Raw genomic sequence first — 18361 nt, 5'->3', positions numbered from 1 at the left:
TTAGCATTTTAACCAAATGCACAGACATCAGGCAAGTCAAGTTCAACCAGCCACTCTGGGACCATTTTCATAGGCAAAAAACACATAGAAATACTGAGATACACACATACAAACACTTTTTTTTATAATCAAAAGAATCTTGGCATTAAGACAGATATTTGCATAATCACATTTCAGGATTCTGAGACCTCTGATGAGGATCAGAATCAATTGATTAGAGAGCTAGAAAAGCAGAAGAAAATAGAGGTCACTATGCAGAAAAGCAAGTTGAACTTTAAAAGCTCAGGTAGAATTCCTTTATATGAAATGTCTCACCTTTGTTGCCAAAGCTTCAGCACTTTCTCGACAAGTCTTCTCTATTTCAAGATGGTTCTGCATAAAATTCACTTCCTCTATAACCATGTGAGAAACTAGGAATGAGGGGGAAAAAGTCTTAGCATTCAGAGTTAGTCAGCTATTCCAGAAGCCCACACATCTTGTCCCATGATTAAGAATACTGTAATTCTTTAGCTGGCCAGACCTTTAGCTATCACGGAAAAAAAAAATGTTGAAGATGCTGCTCTGATTAAATCTTAGCTAATATTTGAATGTAAAAAGAAAAAAGACAACAAAGAACTTTTATGGCTATTACACACATTTTAGGAAAGCTACTGAGAATTTTTTTGAGTCTCTTTTCTATGTAGCTGTCTATATAACTATAGACATGTCTGCTAATTTAAACAAAAGAACCTCTCATAAATTAAAAGTGGCAAATATAATTTCCTTTTCTTAGCAGAATATAACTTATGCATCTATTCAGGAAAACCAGCTAAAGAGAAATGTTTAAAAATAAATCTTACATATTGATCTCATAACTAGAATAACAATGTGACAGCTTAACTAAATTGAGTATTTCAATAGTAGTCTTTATTACTGACAAAGTATTTCATAAACTCCAGGGCAGAAAACTATAGCAAGAAGATTTTTGCACTAAGTGATGATAAAAATTGATGGTAACAAATTGCTTCTCACATCACAGACTGTCAGGAAGATTAAAAAAAACAACAAACTCGATGTTTAACCAATGTTTCAAAAACAGCAATTCTCAGACTTTTTGGTATCTGGTTTATATAAATGAGATTCAAAAGTATAAAATAATTTAAAACTTGAGTTATACTTTGTAGATCAAGTAAGAAAAATGCCAAATCCTTTCACCCATAATTCTAGTTGAAAAGAAAATGCTCAGAACCTCAAACTTAACTGTAGACATGTATATTTATTGATATTTGTTTGGCTTACAAAAAAAAAGAAAAATTAAGGGTACAGAAACGTGAAACCCAACAAAGTTAGGGAAAAAGCACTGGGCTCACATAACACAAAGACAGATTACTTTTGCTTCATTTAAGCTTAATTAACCTGCAATTATGATTAAACTCAGGGGAAAAAATTTCTCTCCAAATTAAATACAAAAATGTATTACTTCCTAAGTCCATCCAAAGTTCTTATTATGTTAATATTCAAATTCATAAAGCAGCACTAAATGGCCAGAAACATCTCTAACCTTGACATTTTTTCAGGAGTAATAATGATCCGCAGCAAATGCAGGCCAACCAAAAACCACTTAACTAATTAGTAGTTGCAGTCACCGAGAAAAACATGAATCAACACTGTTATTACAAGTGGCACATTTGAGTGGCATCTAATTATGACTTGATGAGCACGATACTTGCATTATCAACATTACTACTGCATCCCATCAGGGCCTAAAAGCTGCTGATGGCATTGACTTCGAGAAACTCCCCCTCAATGGTACAGCAGCACCCAACAATCGGCTTGGCAGGGGCCCCCCTCACTAAATGACACGTTAAGCGTAATTACTGGTAGACATTGTAAATAAACAGGATTGGAAGTGAAAATTGTACCAAGTGCATAAGACACAATCTGACACATTGGAAGTGGCAGCCTTAATTGAGAGTTTCTTTGACTGCTCAAGATCATTTCAACTGCATTTCTCAGAGGACAGTGATTATAACTGTGGAGACAGACGGCATAATGGTATCGGCACTGCTGACAGAGCAGTGAATTAAACTGTATCTGCTGCTGTGTGAAAGCCTTGATGAGAGGTACAGATGCCGTAGCGGTCTTATCATTATAACACAATGGTCATGTTGTCATCAACCTTTCTGGCTCCAATTGAAAAGAAATGATTGTGTGTTGAAGCTCTCCCCCACCCCCCCCCCCACAGCACCCCCCCTTCTCCTCTTCTATCTCTTGTTCTGAATAGAACCAATTTTCAGAGAGCTATGAAATCACGCAATAGGTCCTAAAATGCAGCTGCTTGGCATACAAACGGGTCCCCATTAAACTGGAATCACACACAATATGTGTTTATGCCAGAAGAACAAATAGAAGCTGAACACAGGCCAAGTTTATTCACACACACAAAGACCATGTAGCTCTTCATCAATATAATTGCCTTTTATATTGTAGTTTAAATAATAGGCTCTATTATTTCCTTAAAGTCCTAATATTCCTGGCATTTTATCACTATGTTTACAAGGTAGGTTCTTCAAAACTGTGAAGGAAAGAGAAAAGACACCCACACAATTTTTACAACATCAAATATTACTTCAAATTTTTAGCCTTAACTACTTGACACCTTCTACCACAATCTGGTATTTCTATCATAACAAAAACATAAACACTCTGCATTTTTCATAGGAATTTGACTTTTTATTCAATAATATTCTTGCTCATAAAAGAGTAAGAAAAATCATTTCACACTAGAAAGGTTTAGCCCCACACTAGAAACGTTTAGCCCCAGTAAAGAGAGGAAAACAACAACAATACTTATTTTCTAAACATTTTGTAAAAAGTTGCCCTGTAATTTAACTTGATAAACTTAGCTGGGCAAAGCTAGTCCACATTTTCTCCAGTTCTGATCCAGTATACTCCATCAGGTAGGTTTTTATTTCTTCTTATAAGAGGGAACAGTGGAAAACTTAAACTGTGCTTTAATTTTCAATTTAAAAAATTATCCCAATGCTAAGCTGACACCAGAGAAACCTACTTACAAACTTTCTAGATCCAAAAGAGAGGAGCATATTTCAAAGGGCATTTGTATCTTTACAAAGGATGATCCAATTTCCAAAACCAAAAGTCAGGTCACCTGACATGAAACAAATTATTTTTTGTGTGGCACTGTGTGGCACGTGGGATCCTAGTCCCTCAACCAGGGATCCAACCAGTGCCCCCTGCAGTGGAAGTATGGAGTCTTAACCAATGGATGCCAGGGAAGTCCCAGAAATTTTTTTTTAATATATAAATTTATTTACTTTCAAATGATAAAATTTTTTTAAAAGTTTAACTGTCCATATAATGATTTGCCTATAGCCCTAAATTCAGGCTTTCCTCATAATATCCACAATCCATGACCCAGTGCTATACCTAAAACACCTATAATTTGGATGACAAAAAGGTTTAAAAAAGAAAAAAGATGAACTTTAAATAAAATGACCCTACTGCAGCTGTGTTTTTTAAAAATCCTAGTATTTTAGAAATACATACTGAAATATTTACAGATCAAATGATATGATGACTGGAATTAGTTTCAAAATAATCTGAGGTCAGTAAGAATAGGTGTATGAATGTACAGAAGAAGACAAGACTGGACACAAACTGACAACTTTTGAAGCTGTGTGGTAGGTGCATGGCGGGGACGGTTCATTATATATTTTTTACTTTTGTACAAGCTTGACACTTTCCATAATAAACGTTTTTCTTAATGACTCTCAGAATTCAGAAGTATAACCTGAAAGAGTATCAACTGCTGCTTCTATCAGTCTAGTCGAATTAGCAAAGTCTGTCTCTCCTGTTCTGTGACCCCAAAACATGCTCATACACTTGCCATCATAGAATGTATCACACTGTAGGGGCACTGGGGTTCTTTTAATTTGCTTTGTCTTCCACTGAGTGAGCATCAGGGCAGAAAAATTCTTCATTCATGGCTGACTCTCTTACACCCAGCACAATGCTACGTACAAAAGTAGGTATTCATGTCCGTGTGTGTCTGATGACTGAAACCGTCTCAGGCCTAGGTTCACATGTGAACACCCCTCTCAGAGGAATGTTCCCCGTAGCACAGAATGGCTTAGGAAACAACCACTATCACCGTTTATCGGGCCAACAATGTGTCTATTGTGTGCTGAGCCCTTCACATGTGTCTGCTCAAAGATCCTCACAACAATCTTACGAGGTAGGCATTACCAGAGCAGTTCTTGTATTTGAGAACACCGAGGCCTGGAGAAGTTAAGGAACATATCCCAGATTACAGAGTTCTAACTGGTAAAGGCCAGCCAAAGCTATGTCTAGAGGACTCCAATTGTCTATGTTCTTTTCTAATTGCTCATATTTAAAAAGTGCCATCCCACCCAGGGTGCTGCTTTCTGAGCAAAATTCCTCTCCATTCAGCCCATTCTCAGCAATCTTTAGAGGCAGGATATCTCTAATGTATACATGGCAAACATACTATAAATTCTCCTGCAGTACTGGATTACTTAGAAAGGTTTTCATGTAGTGAGAAAACAATCATGAAAGCTAGCAGGTATGCAGGAAAATTGGTAGGCCCTAAAAGAGAGCAAAGGATCTAATGCTGAGTGGCCTAAAAGACATGAAGGAACTTCACCTTTACTTCCATCTGTCTTTCCAGGGAACATGGCTTTGCTCAGCAGTGGTGTACTTTGTCCAGAAAGACAAGAGATAGACTCGGGAAGAGCTGGTAGAGAGCCAAGAATCACAGGGAAATATGGGCAAAACCAGCTAGGAAAAGTATGCCAGGCTAGGAAGAGTTGATCCCGACAGTCTAACAAAGCTTTTTCTCACACTCATTTGGCTGTTCTTCCTACACTAAGAGAACTAGAACTAGTAGGGAAACATTACAGGGAGGCAGATTTCAATTTTGTACCAAATGAAAACCTCCCCTGGTGCTGTCCAAATGTGGAGACTGTGTCCCGAAACTTATTCATGGAGGGTAAATGATATGAACTCAGTACTGAAGGGGCCCTGGATGGCACAGTAAATGAGATGATGGTAGTAGCAACAACTAGTGTTTACAGAGTGTAGTGCCAAGCCCTGTGTTCAGCACTTTTTACATGGGTTATCTCATTTAATCCTCAAACAGCCTACAAGGTACGGTCATTTATTTCACTTTTACTAGTGCAGAAATTAATTGCTCGGGGCATACAGGGATTCACAGCAAATGGTGTTTCTCACTGGTGAAAACTGCCTCATTCCCTTCCAAATCTGAATTGCCACCCTCTGTTCTAAAGTCATGAACCGTTTATCTCAGGCACAGTTTTTTAACAGATAAAGTTTTCTTAGTTTTCATTTTCTGTTCTTTTCAGACTGAGTGAAGAGTCAATACTCTGTCTTCCTGCCATCCAAATGTAAACTAGGCTGATGCAGTAAAGGTAAAAACTCAATGAATACAATAATAAAGGTGAATTCTTTCAGGCTCTGAGTTGTTCATAAAGAGAAATGCAAATTTTTTAAACTATCAAAGATATTTAGAGGAAGAGAAAGGGAAAAGAGAAATGGTAGATGAAAGCAAAGTTTACATGTTACTCTAAAGGTAATTATTTTCTTTTTAGATTCTACATATAAGGATGTTATAGGGGCAATCCTAAGACGGCAGAGGAATAGGACAGGGAGACCACTTTCTCCCCGACAAATCCATCAAAAGAACATTTGAACACTGAGTAAGTTCCACAAAACAACTTCTGAATGCTGGCAGAGGACATCAGGCACCCAGAAAAGCAGCCCATTGTCTTCGAAAGGAGATGGAGAAGTCTCGAGGCTACTGTAAGAATAAGACTGAAAACCAGAGTCAGGAGGCTTAAGTCCAAACCCTGAGAACACCAAAGAACTCCTGACTCCAGGGAACATTAATCGGTAGGAGCTCATCAAACGCCTCTACACCTACACTGAAACCAAGCACCACCCAAGGGCCAACAAGTTCCAGAGCAAGACATACCATGCAAATTCTCCAGCAACACAGGAACACAGCCCTGAGCTTCAATATACAGGCTGCCCAAAGTCACTCCAAACCCACTGACATCTCATAACTCATTACTGGACACTTCATGGCACTCCAGAGAGAAGAAATCCAGCTCCACCCACCAGAACACTTACATAAGCTTCCCTAACCAGGAAACCTTGACAAGCCACCTGTCCAACCCCACCCACAGCGAGGAAACGTCCACAATAAAGAGGAACCACAAACTGCCAGAATACGGAAAGGCCACCCCAAACACAGCAATATAAACAAGATGAAAAGGCAGAGAAATACCCACAGGATAAATGCCCACCAAACCAAACAAAAGAGGAAGAGATAGGGAATCTACCTGATAAAGAATTCTGAATAATGATAGTGAAAATGATCTAAAATCTTGAAAACAAAATGGAGTTACAGATAAATAGCCTGGAGACAAGGATTGAGAAGATGCAAGAAATGTTTAACAAGGACCTAGAAGAAATAAAAAAGAGTCAATATATAATGAATAATGCAATAAATGAGATCAAAAACACTCCGGAGGGAACCAACAGTAGAATAACGGAGGCAGAAGATAGGATAAGTGAGGTAGAAGATAGAATGGTAGAAATAAATGAAACAGAGAGGAAAAAAGAAAAACAAATTAAAAGAAATGAAGACAATCTCAGAGACCTCTGGGACAATGTTAAAAGCCACAACATTTGAATCATAGGAGTCCCAGAAGAAGACAAAAAGAAAGACCATGAGAAAATACTTGAAAACTTCCCTAAAATGGGGAAGGAAATAATCACCCAAGTCCAAGAAACCCAGAGAGTCCCAAACAGGATAAACCCAAGGCGAAACATCCCAAGACACATGTTAATCAAATTAACAAAGATCAAACACAAAGAACAAATATTAAAAGAAGCAAGGGAAAAACAACAAATAACACACAAGGGGATTCCCATAAGGATAACAGCTGATCTTTCAATAGAAACTCTTCAGGCCAGGAAGAAATGGCAGGACATACTTAAAGTGATGAAAGAAAATAACCTACAGCCCAGATTACTGTACCCAGCAAGGATCTCATTCAAATATGAAGGAGAAATCAAAAGCTTTACAGATAAGCAAAAGCTGAGAGAATTTAGCACCACCAAACCAGCTCTCTAACAAATGCTAAAGGATCTTCTCTAGACAGGAAACACAGAAAGGATGTATAAACTCAAACCCAAAACAATAAAGTAAATGGCAATGGGATCATACTTATCAATAATTACCTTAAATGTAAATGGGTTGAATGCCCCAACCAAAAGACAAAGACTGGTTGAATGGATACGAAACAAGACCCCTAAATATGCTGTCTACAAGAGACCCATCTAGAAACAAGGGACACATACAGACTGAAAGTGAAGTGCTGGAAAAAGATATTCCACACAGATAGAGACCAAAAGAAAGCAGGAGTAGCAATACTCATATCAGACAAAATAGACTTTAAAACAAAGGCTGTGAAAAGAAACAAAGAAGGACACTACATAATAATCAAAGGATCAATCCAAGAAGAAAATATAACAATTATAAATATATATGCACCCAACATAGGAGCACCACAATATGTAAGACAAATGCTAACAAGTATGAAAGGGGAAATTAACAACAACAGAATAATAGTGGGAGATTTTAATACCCCACTCACACCTATGGATAGATCAACTAAACAGAAAATTAACATGGAAACACAAACTGTAAATGACACAACAGACCAGTTAGACCTAATTGATATCTATAGGACATTTCACCCCAAAATAATGAATTTCACCTTTTTCTCAAGCACACACGGAACCTTCTCCAGGATAGATCACATCCTGGACTGTGGATTTTTTTTTAATTCAAAAAAACTGAAATCATTCCAAGCATCTTTTCTGACCACACTGCAGTAAGATTAGATCTCAATTACAGGAGAAAAACTATTAAAAATTCCAACATATGGAGGCTGAACAACACGCTGCTGAATAACCAACAAATCACAGAAGAAATCAAAAAATGCATAGAAATGAATGAAAATGAAAACACAACAACCCAAAACCTGTGGGACACTGTAAAAGCAGTGCTAAGGGGAAAGTTCATAGCAATACAGGCATACCTCAAGAAACAAGAAAAAAGTCAAATAAATAACCTAACTCTACACCTAAAGCAACTAGAAAAGGAAGAAATGAAGAACCCCAGGGTTAGCAGAAGGAAAGAAATCTTAAAAATTAGGGCAGAAATAAATGCAAAAGAAACAAAAGAGACCATAGCAAAAATCAACAAAGCCAAAAGCTAGTTCTTTGAGAAGATAAATAAAATTGACAAACCATTAGCCAGACTCATCAGGAAACAAAGGGAGAAAAATCAAATCCATAAAATTAGAAATGAAAATGGAGAGATCACAACAGACAACACAGAAATACAAAGGATCATAAGAGACTACTATCAGCAACTATATGCCAATAAAATGGACAACTTGGAAGAAATGGACAAATTCTTAGAAAAGTACAACTTTCCAAAACTGAACCAGGAAAAAACAGAAAATCTTAACAGACCCATCACAAGCATGGAAATTGAAACTGTAATCAGAAATCTTCCAGCAAACAAAAGCCTGGGACCAGATGGCTTCACAGCTAAATTCTACCAAAAATTTAGAGAAGAGCTAACACCTATCCTACTCAAACTCTTCCAGAAAATTGCAGAGGAAGGTAAATTTCCAAACTCATTCTATGAGGCCACCATCACCCTAATACCAAAACCTGACAAAGATGCCACAAAAAAAGAAAACTACAGGCCAATATCTGATGAACATAGACGCAAAAATCCTTAACAAAATTCTAGCAAACAGAATCCAACAACACATTAAAAAGATCATGCATCATGACCAAGTGGGCTTTATCCCAGGGATGCAAGGATTCTTCAATGTCCGCAAATCAATCAATGTAATACACCACATTAACAAATTGAAAAATAAAATCCATATGATTATCTCAATAGATGCTGAGAAAGCTTTTGACAAAATTCAACATCCATTTATGATAAAAACTCTCCAGAAAGCAGGAATAGAAGGAACATACCTAACATAATAAAAGCTATATATGACAAACCCACAGCAAACATTATCCTCAATGGTGAAAAATTGAAAGCATTTCCTCTAAAGTCAGGAACACGACAAGGGTGCCCACTCACCACTACTATTCAACATAGTTTTGGAAGTTTTAGCCACAGCAATCAGAGCAGAAAAAGAAATAAAAGGAATCCAGACTGGAAAAGAAGTAAAAGTCTCACTGTTTGCAGATGACATGATCCTCTACATAGAGGATCATGAAAACCCTAAAGACTCCATCAGAAAATTACTAGAGCTAATCAATGAATATAGTAAAGTTGCAGGATATAAAATGAACACATAGAAATCCCTTGCATTCCTATACCTAATAATGAGAAGATAGAAAGAGAAATTAAGGAAACAATTCCATTCACCATTGCAATAAAAAGAATAAAATACTTAGGAATATATCTACCTAAAGAAACAAAAGACCTATATATAGAAAACTATAAAACACTGGTGAAAGAAATCAAAAAGGACTCTAATAGATGGAGAAATATACCATGTTCATGGATTGGAAGAATAAATATAGTGAAAATGAGTATATTATCCAAAGCAATCTATAGATTCAATGCAATCCCTATCAAGCTACCAAGGGTATTTTTCACAGAGCTAGGACAAATAATTTCACAATTTGTACGAAAATACAAAAAAACCTCAAATAGCCAAAGCAATCTTGAGAAAGAAGAATGGAACTGGAGGAATCAACCTGCCTGACTTCAGACTCTACTACAAAGCCACAGTTAACAAGACAGTATGATACTGGCACAAAGACAGAAATATAGATCAATGGAACAAAATAGAAAGCCCAGAGATAAATCCACACACCTACAGACACCTTATCTTTGACAAAGAGGGCAAGAATATACAGTGGAGAAAAGACAATGTCTTTAACAAGTGGTGCTGGGAAAACTGGTCAACCACTTGTAAAAGAATGAAACTAGAACACTTTCTAACACCATACACAAAAATAAACTCAAAACAGATTAAAGATCTAAATGTAAGACCAGAAACTATAAAACTCCTAGAGGAAAACATAGGCAAAACACTCTCTGACATAAATCACAGCAGGATTCTCTATGACGCCCATCCCAGAATAATGGAAATAAAAGCAAAAATAAACAAATGGGACCTAATTAAACTTAAAAGCTTTTGCACAACCAAGCAAACTCTAAGCAAGGTGAAAAGACAGGCTTTAGAATGGGAGAAAATAACAGCAAACAAAGCAACTGACAAAGAATTAATCTCAAAAATATACAAGCAGCTCCTGCAGCTCAATTCCAGAAAAATAAACAACCCAATCAAAAAATGGGACAAAGTACTAAATAGACATTTCTCCAAAGAAGATATACAGATGGCTAACAAACACATGAAAAGATGCTCAACATCACTCATTATCAGAGAAACGCAAATCAAAACCACAATGAGGTACCATCTCACGCTGGTCAGAATGGCTGCTATCCAAAAGTCTACAAGCAATAAATGCTGGAGAGGGTGTGGAGAAAAGGAAATCCTCTTACACTGTTGGTGGGAATGCAAACTAGTACTTACTAATACTAGTAAGGAGATTCCTTAAAAAACTGGAAATAGAACTGCCATACGACCCAGCAATCCCACTATTGGGCATACACACTGAGGAAACCAGAATTGAAAGAGACACATGTACCCCAATGTTCATCACAGCACTGTTTATAATAGCCAGGACATGGAAGCAACCTAGATGTCCTTCAGTAGATGAATGGATAAGAAATCTGTGGTACATATACACATGGAGTATTACTCAGTCATTAAAAAGAATACATTTGAATCAGTTCTAATGAGGTGGATGAAACTGGAGCCGATTATACAGAGTGAAGTAAGCCAGAAAGAAAAACACCAATACAGTATAATGCATATATATGGAATTTAGAAAGATGGTAATGATAACCCTGTAGGCAAGACAGCAAAAGAGACACAGATGTACAGAAGTCTTTTGGACTCTGTGGGAGAGGGTGAGGGTGGGATGATTTGGGGGAATGGCATTGAAACATGTATATTATCATATGTGAAACAAATCGCCAGTCCAGGTTTGATGCATGATATAGGATGCTTGGGGCTGGTGCATTGGGATGGCCCAGAGGGATGGGATGGTGAGGGAGGTAGGAGCGGGGTTTAGGATGGGGAACACATGTACACCCGTGGTGGATTCATGTCAATGTATGGCAAAACCAATACAATATTGTAAAGTAATTAGCCTCCAATTAAAATAAATAAATTTATATTAAAAAAAATAAGGATGTCGTACAATATCTTTCCTTCTTTGTCTAAAAAAAAAAAGATACAAATGAACTTACTTACAAAACAAAAACAGACCCTCACAGACTTAGACAAGGAGCTTTGCTGGTCGGGGGTTGGATAGTTAGGGAGTTTGGGATGGACATGTACACACTGCTATATTTAAATGAACAATCAATAAGGACCTACTGTATAGCATGTGGAACTCTGTTCAATGTTACGTGGCAGCCTGGATACAAGGGGAGTTGGGGGAGAATGGACACACACACACACATATACACACACACACACATATATGGTTGTGTCCCTTTGCTGTTCACCTGAAACTATCACAACTGTTAATCAGTTATACTCCGACACGATAAAAATTAAGTAAATAAAGTGTAAAATAAAGTTTTTTAAAAGATAATATTTAAAATTTCTTAAAAGGAAAAAAGGTAAGTTGATTTGGTAGAAATTTGCTTCCATTTTTGCATAATGCAAAAGGTAAAATCTCTACTATCTACCTGGACCAAAACATTTTATGATAACTCCAATCACAAGAACTTGAACTATTCCCACTGCACACAGTAGGCCAACCCAATATCAACAACTAATTCAAATACATTAACTTTCAAAAATGTCAATGGTATAACTCTTTCAGCTGTAACTCAGTGTCAGTTTGAGTGTAAGAAATTCCCATTAATCCTCTATTAGGGAAGGAGGAAGTCCTGAACAACTGCCATCCACACATTCACAGATAAAAAAATATTTTTACCTATGGCATACTATGACAGTAAGCCAGTCATAGCATACTGGCCACCAAAGACAGGTTATTGTCAACAATATCCCCTTTCGGTTTTCCTTGTTACAGCCAGACACCTGAAATAAACTAGCTACTGAAACTTAACTATCCTGCTGCATTTTTATAGCTGCTTTACCTCCAGCAAGAATAAATGTTGAAATGGTTTTTAGTGTAGTTACCAAGTCAACCCTTTATGATATAATCAAACAACCTGACTACCGTGGCATCTGAGAAGGATGGAGAGGCCTTGCTTCCAAGTGGGAGGGTCACTTTCCCGGCTAAAGTCTGGCTTTCCTGTGACATATTTCCTCCTGAACCTTCTGAGCATGATCAGATTTGCTCTATTTTAGGCGATAAAGTCGGAGAAGGCAATGGCAAGCCACTCTTGCCAAGTACTCTTGCCTAGAAAATCCCAAGGATGGAGGAGCCTGGTAGGCTGCAGTCCATGGGGTCGCTACGAGTCGGACACGACTGAGCGACTTCACTTTCACTTTTCACTTCACACAATGGAGAAGGCAATGGCAACCCACTCCAGTGTTCTTGTCTGGAGAATCCCAGGGACGGCAGAGCCTGGTGAGCTGCCATCTATGGGGTCGCACAGAGTCAGACACGACTGAAGCAACTTAGCAGCAGCAGCAGGGGATAAAGTAATAACAGATTTACATCACATAAAAAAATAACAGCAAAAATTAAGAAATTATACCTTTTGTGAGACTATCACTTTCCTCAGTGAAAGAGCTATTTCAACCATTCAAATTCCTAAAATGTGTAAGTTCTGTAAACCTAGAATTCCCTTTCTATGAATTAACCTAAGGAACTAATCAGACCATTGTAAAGATGTATGAATTAGAATTCTTATCATGGCGTTACAGATAATTCCTAAAAACCAGAAATAAACTAAAAAACTGTTTAAATAAATTACGGTACTATCTTATGATAGAATATTATGGGTAACACTAAAAACTGATAAATTTCTCTACTAACATGCAAAGATGACCATGATATACTATTTACTTAAAAGAGTAGGCTGCAAGATTGAGTGCAAAGCATGACTGCATTTTTGTTGATATATTTCACAGATAAAAGAGCAGGAAAGAAAGACTATAATACACTAATGTTGGCTTTTATCAGAGTCAAAGTAACAATTTTTGCTCTCTTTTAACTGGTCTGCATAGTAAAAATTTTCATAACAAGTACAAACTGTACTTTATGTACATATAAATAATATATTTATGAAATGATAATGCTCAATCCATTTCTTTAAAAATCACAATAATGCCAGAGCATTTTTTTTGGCAAATGGGAAGACAATTCTTCCTTTCTTGGCTGCCCATTGCATCAGCAACTAAACACAGAGTACATGCCTACCCACATAACCCCAAAGCACAGCTGTATGTGTTTGAACAATTCCACTGAAATGCTTACATACTTTTCTGAAATTCCTCCAGTTTTTTAACTGCTTCATCTCGTTCTTGCCTAATTTTGTCGCACTGAAACGAAAAGAAAACAAAAATGTTAAGTTTGTATCATAAGTTTGGAAAGACAAGAGAGGGTAAATTTATAAACACTTTTAGGAAAAGAAACAGAAATTAAAAATCTTTAACAAGCATTAATGATATATCCAGAAAAGACCAAAACTCTAATTCAAAAAGATCCATGCACCCCAGTGTTCACAGCAGTACTATGTACAATAGTTAAGGAAGCAACCTTAAGTGTCCATCAACAGATGAATGGATATAGAAGATATGTGATATATATATACATATAAGCTATGACAAACCTAGACAGCATATCAAAAAGCAAAGACATTAGTTTGCCAACAAAGGTCTGTCTAGTCAAAGCTATGGTTTTTCCAGTAGTCATGTATGGATGTGTGAGTGGGACCATAAAGAAAACTCAGCGCTGAAGAATTGATGCTTTTGAACTGCAGTGTTGGAGACTCTTGAGACTCCCTTGGACTGCAAGGAGATCAAACCAGTCCATTCTAAAGGAAATCAGTCCTGAATATTCATTGGAAGGACTGATGCTGATGCTGAAGTTCCAAAACTTTGGCCACCTGATGCAAAGAACTGACTCATTGGAAAAGACCCTGATGCTGGGCAAGACCGAAGGCAGGAGGAGAAGGTGATGACAGAGGATGAAACGGTTGGATGGCATCACCAACTCGACAGACGTGAGTTTGAGCAAGCTCCAGGAGTTGGTGTTGGACAGGAAGCCTGGGTGCTGCAGTCCATGGGGTTGCAAGGAGTCAGACACGACTAAGGGACTGAACTGATATATATATGACCGTGTGAATACAGCACTTTACATTTTAATTCTACCATGTCAGATAAACACATCTGGGATATTCTTTGTGGGGGGTGGTTCATACCTCTGGATGTAAGGGAATATTACTCACCCATAAAAAAGAGACAGTGCCACTGCAGCAGTATGGACGGACATAGAGACTACCATACTCAGTCAGTCAGACAGAGAGAAATACATCACTTATACGTGGAATCTGGGTTTCCCAGGTGCCATTGGTGGTAAAGAGCCTGCCTGCCAATGCAGGAGACATAAGAGACACATGTTTGATCCCTGGGTCAGGAAAATCCCCTGGAGGAGGGTATGGCAATCCACTCTAGTATTCTTGCCTGGAGAATCCCATGGACAGAGGAGGCTGGCAAGCTACAGTCCATAAGGTCGCAAAGAGTCAGACACAACTGAAGTTACTCAACACACACACACACAATCTAAAAAATAATACAAAAAATTGATTTATTTACAAAATAGAAACAGACAGACACAGAAAACAAACAACTATGGTTACCAAAATAAGAGAGGGAGGGAGGTAAATTAGCAGTTTGGGATTAGACAGATACATATCATGGGTTCCCTGGCAGCTCAACTGGAAAAGAATCTTCCTGCAATACGGGAGACATGGGTTCAATCCCTGGGTTGGGAAGATCCCCCAGAGGAGGGCATGGCAACCCACTACAGTATTCTTGCCTGGGAAATCCTCATGGACAAAGGAGTCTGGTGGGCTACAATCCATGGGATTGCAAAGAGTCAGACACAACTGAGCAACTAGGCACAGCACAGCATATATAAAATAGATAAACAACAAGGATTTACTGTTCAGCACAGGGAATTATGGGCTTCCCTGATAGCTCAGTGATTAAGGAATTTGCCTGCAATGCAGGAGACACAGGCGATGTGAGTTCAATCCCTACGTCAGGAAGAATCCTCCGGAGAAGGAAATGACAACCCACTCCAATATTCTTGCCTGAGAAATCCCATGGACTGAGAAGCCTGGCAGGCTATAGTCCATAAGGTCACAAAGATTCAGACATGACTTAGCAACCAAACCACTTCAGCAACTAAACCACAACAATCACAACTGGGAATTACATTCAATATCTTGTAATAATCTATACTGGGAAAGAATACACATAGAGAGAATAACGGAATCACTCTGCTCTGTACATGAAATTAACATAATATTATAAATCAACTATAGTTCAATAAAAAAAGAAAACATATTTTTAAAAAGAAAAAAAAATACGAAGAAAAAAAGGCATTAATGGCCACAGAGTATTTATAACCACTCACCAGCATGATACTTGTACCATTTGTATCTGGCCAATTTTCTCAGACCTTCTAAGATAATGAGTCACCTTCCTGCTTATTATCTCCTCAGTAACAGACCAATTTAACATCCTTGAGTTAAAATGTATTCATTCTTTAAGAGAATATTTGTGCCTCTTCTCAAGCAGGTATTTTTCTGGCAGAGTAAAAACCCCACTCATGCACAGGACAGATTCCTGAAACTGGGTCATTTCAACTACCCAGAACCCTGGGGAATATAGGAAGGGGTCGCTACCTGGAGACAAACTCCTCCTCAATGTCCTATGCCCTCTGTCACTCAAGAAGAAACTGTCCTTGTATCCTTAGAATTCTGAATAGAAGAAGGGATAGCAAATTAAAATTAAAACTAAAATCATGGCATATGGTCCCATCACTTCATGGCAAATAGATGGGAAAACCATGGAAACAATGACAGACTTTATTTTCTTGGGCTCCAAAATCACTGCAGATCCAATATTCACTGGAAGGACTGATGCTGACACTGAAGCTCCAATATTTTGGCCACCTGATGTGAAAACTGACTCACTGGAAAATGAGTGGAATGTTAGGTTTTTTAAAAATTCATTAATACCTTCAGGGCCAGTTTAGACATGTCCACTGACTCAGTGATACTATCCAACCATCTCATCCTCTGTCATCCCCTTCTCCTCCCACTTTCAATCTTTCCCAACATCAGACACATTCATTATGAACACAGAATTTCACAAAATAGGAAGTATAACACATTTTAGGAAGGTTTTCATCAAAAACGTCTAAAACTTTAAAAAGTGATTTTAGCTGTTAGAATGATAATTAAAATTTTAGTTGTGTGAGAATACTATTATACTACATATAATACGACACAACTTTATATTTTAATTCTACCATGTCAGATAAACATATCTGGGATACGTTTTTGGGGATTTCATACCTTTGGATATTTTTACTTTCAAATGTCAGTGGCTAAAAATTATGATGCCACTGACAATTTGGAAAAACCAAATTAAAATAATGAGATCTTCTAACAGACTGGCAAAAACCGAAAAGGTCTGGTACCAGGAGTCAGAAACGCTCACATACTACAGGTGGAAATGTCAACTGGCGTATCTACTTTAGAAACAAACTAGCAAAATTGGAATTGCAAGGACTTCCCTGGTGGTTCAGTGGTTAAGACTCTACGCTTCCAATGCAATGGGCATGGGTTTGATCCCTGGTCAGGGAAATAAGATCCCACAGGCCTTACAGCAAGAAAAAATATTGGAATTGCATATACCCTATGACTCAGCAATTATACTTCTAGATTCTATCACTAGAATCTCATTACTATGTGTACAAGATGACCTATATAAACATGTTCTGCATTTATAACAATACACTATGGTATATCCATATAATCCACTATAAATAAAGATGAATGAACTAATGTTTTATGTATCAATGTTTTATAATGTTTTACATCTATCAATATATATAAACCAGATTCTCAAAAATCATAATGCTGAGTAAAGGAGTTATAGGATATATATATCAAATGATACCTTAAACACACAAAAGTACTTCATATTTATAAAGACATGGAACAGAAGGATACAGATAAAATATATGAGAGTAGTTGCCTCTTAAAAGCCAGAGAGGGGAAGGGTCTAGGGTTGGGTGACACTGGGGACCTTCAATTTTACTTTTAAATTTGAAAAAGTAAGCTAATTCTGTGACATGTGTATGTGTCATATTATTCTCTGCCCTTTTCTATGCTTTTAAAGTATTTTTAAAATAAAAAAATTAAGCTATTGTTCAGTTTTGGCCATTAGTCTATCAAGAACTGAAACTTTTTAAAAGTTTTAGTTTTAAAAACCTCTGTCTATTTGGGTAAACCCATTCTGGCTAGCATACACAGAATGAGTACACGGTGCTAAACTAGCAAAGCTATTTACTTAAATCCTGACTCAGACCCTCCATAAGAGGGATCACGCAGGACCATTTTCTAAAGGAAAAGGAATATCCTTTCAATAAGCTTTCTGGTGGGAATTTAACTTCTGCTAAAAAAAAAAAAAAAAAGAGTAATTCTAATACAGTTTCTAGTCCCAACTTAATGTGTAAACCGAATTTATTGTCTTTTGGTATTTCAAGTTCCAAGTGCTGGACTCCTAGATTCTCAGCTAAGTTTATGAGATCCTTTCCCCACCAGATAGTGTAGCACCTAGCTTTAGGAGCATGCTGGCCAGCTGACTCGGGAATGCTCCTCTCGTTTTCATGAATGTGGCACCTGTTTGCTTTGTACTTCCCCACCAGTCTGCCAATCTGCCCACCCATGCCCAAGCTCTCCTCTCCTAAGGCCCAGGGAGACATGCTCTGGTTAGTAACAGGACTCAGCAATCAGAGTCTTATCCCTGCATTCAAGTAAGGCATTTCTACAGTCCACCTATATGCTTTCACACTAACTCTACAGTCATCACCAGCGGCTTCAAAGCGGTCTCCCAACACACCAGCTGTGTTCTATCAGAGGTCTTCATGTTGCTTTCTATTTTCTGCAACCATATTATGCTAGAACTGGCAGCCACAG

The 18361-nt window shown here is 37.6% G+C and overlaps 1 protein-coding gene across 4 annotated transcripts in view; it reads right to left on the bottom strand.

Moving 5' to 3' along the window:
- Positions 1-18361, bottom strand: part of SHTN1 (shootin 1) — a 109737-nt gene that overhangs the window by 66412 nt on the left and 24964 nt on the right. For all 4 annotated transcript variants that reach the window (XR_003508814.1, XM_027528414.1, XM_027528412.1 and 1 more), the window contains exons 3-4: positions 13625-13685; positions 316-410 (exon numbers count right to left, since the gene is read on the bottom strand). Coding sequence is in view for 3 of the 4 variants with exons in the window: in XM_027528414.1 (XP_027384215.1) it covers positions 316-410; positions 13625-13685 (156 nt within the window). In the remaining variant the exon portion in view is untranslated. The remainder of the gene's footprint in view (positions 1-315; positions 411-13624; positions 13686-18361) is intronic.

Source organism: Bos indicus x Bos taurus, chromosome 26, assembly GCF_003369695.1.
Source record: "Bos indicus x Bos taurus breed Angus x Brahman F1 hybrid chromosome 26, Bos_hybrid_MaternalHap_v2.0, whole genome shotgun sequence".
NCBI lineage: Eukaryota > Metazoa > Chordata > Mammalia > Artiodactyla > Bovidae > Bos > Bos indicus x Bos taurus.
Note: the sequence above shows the minus strand (reverse complement) of the source record. Positions and strands in the feature narration are given on the sequence as shown.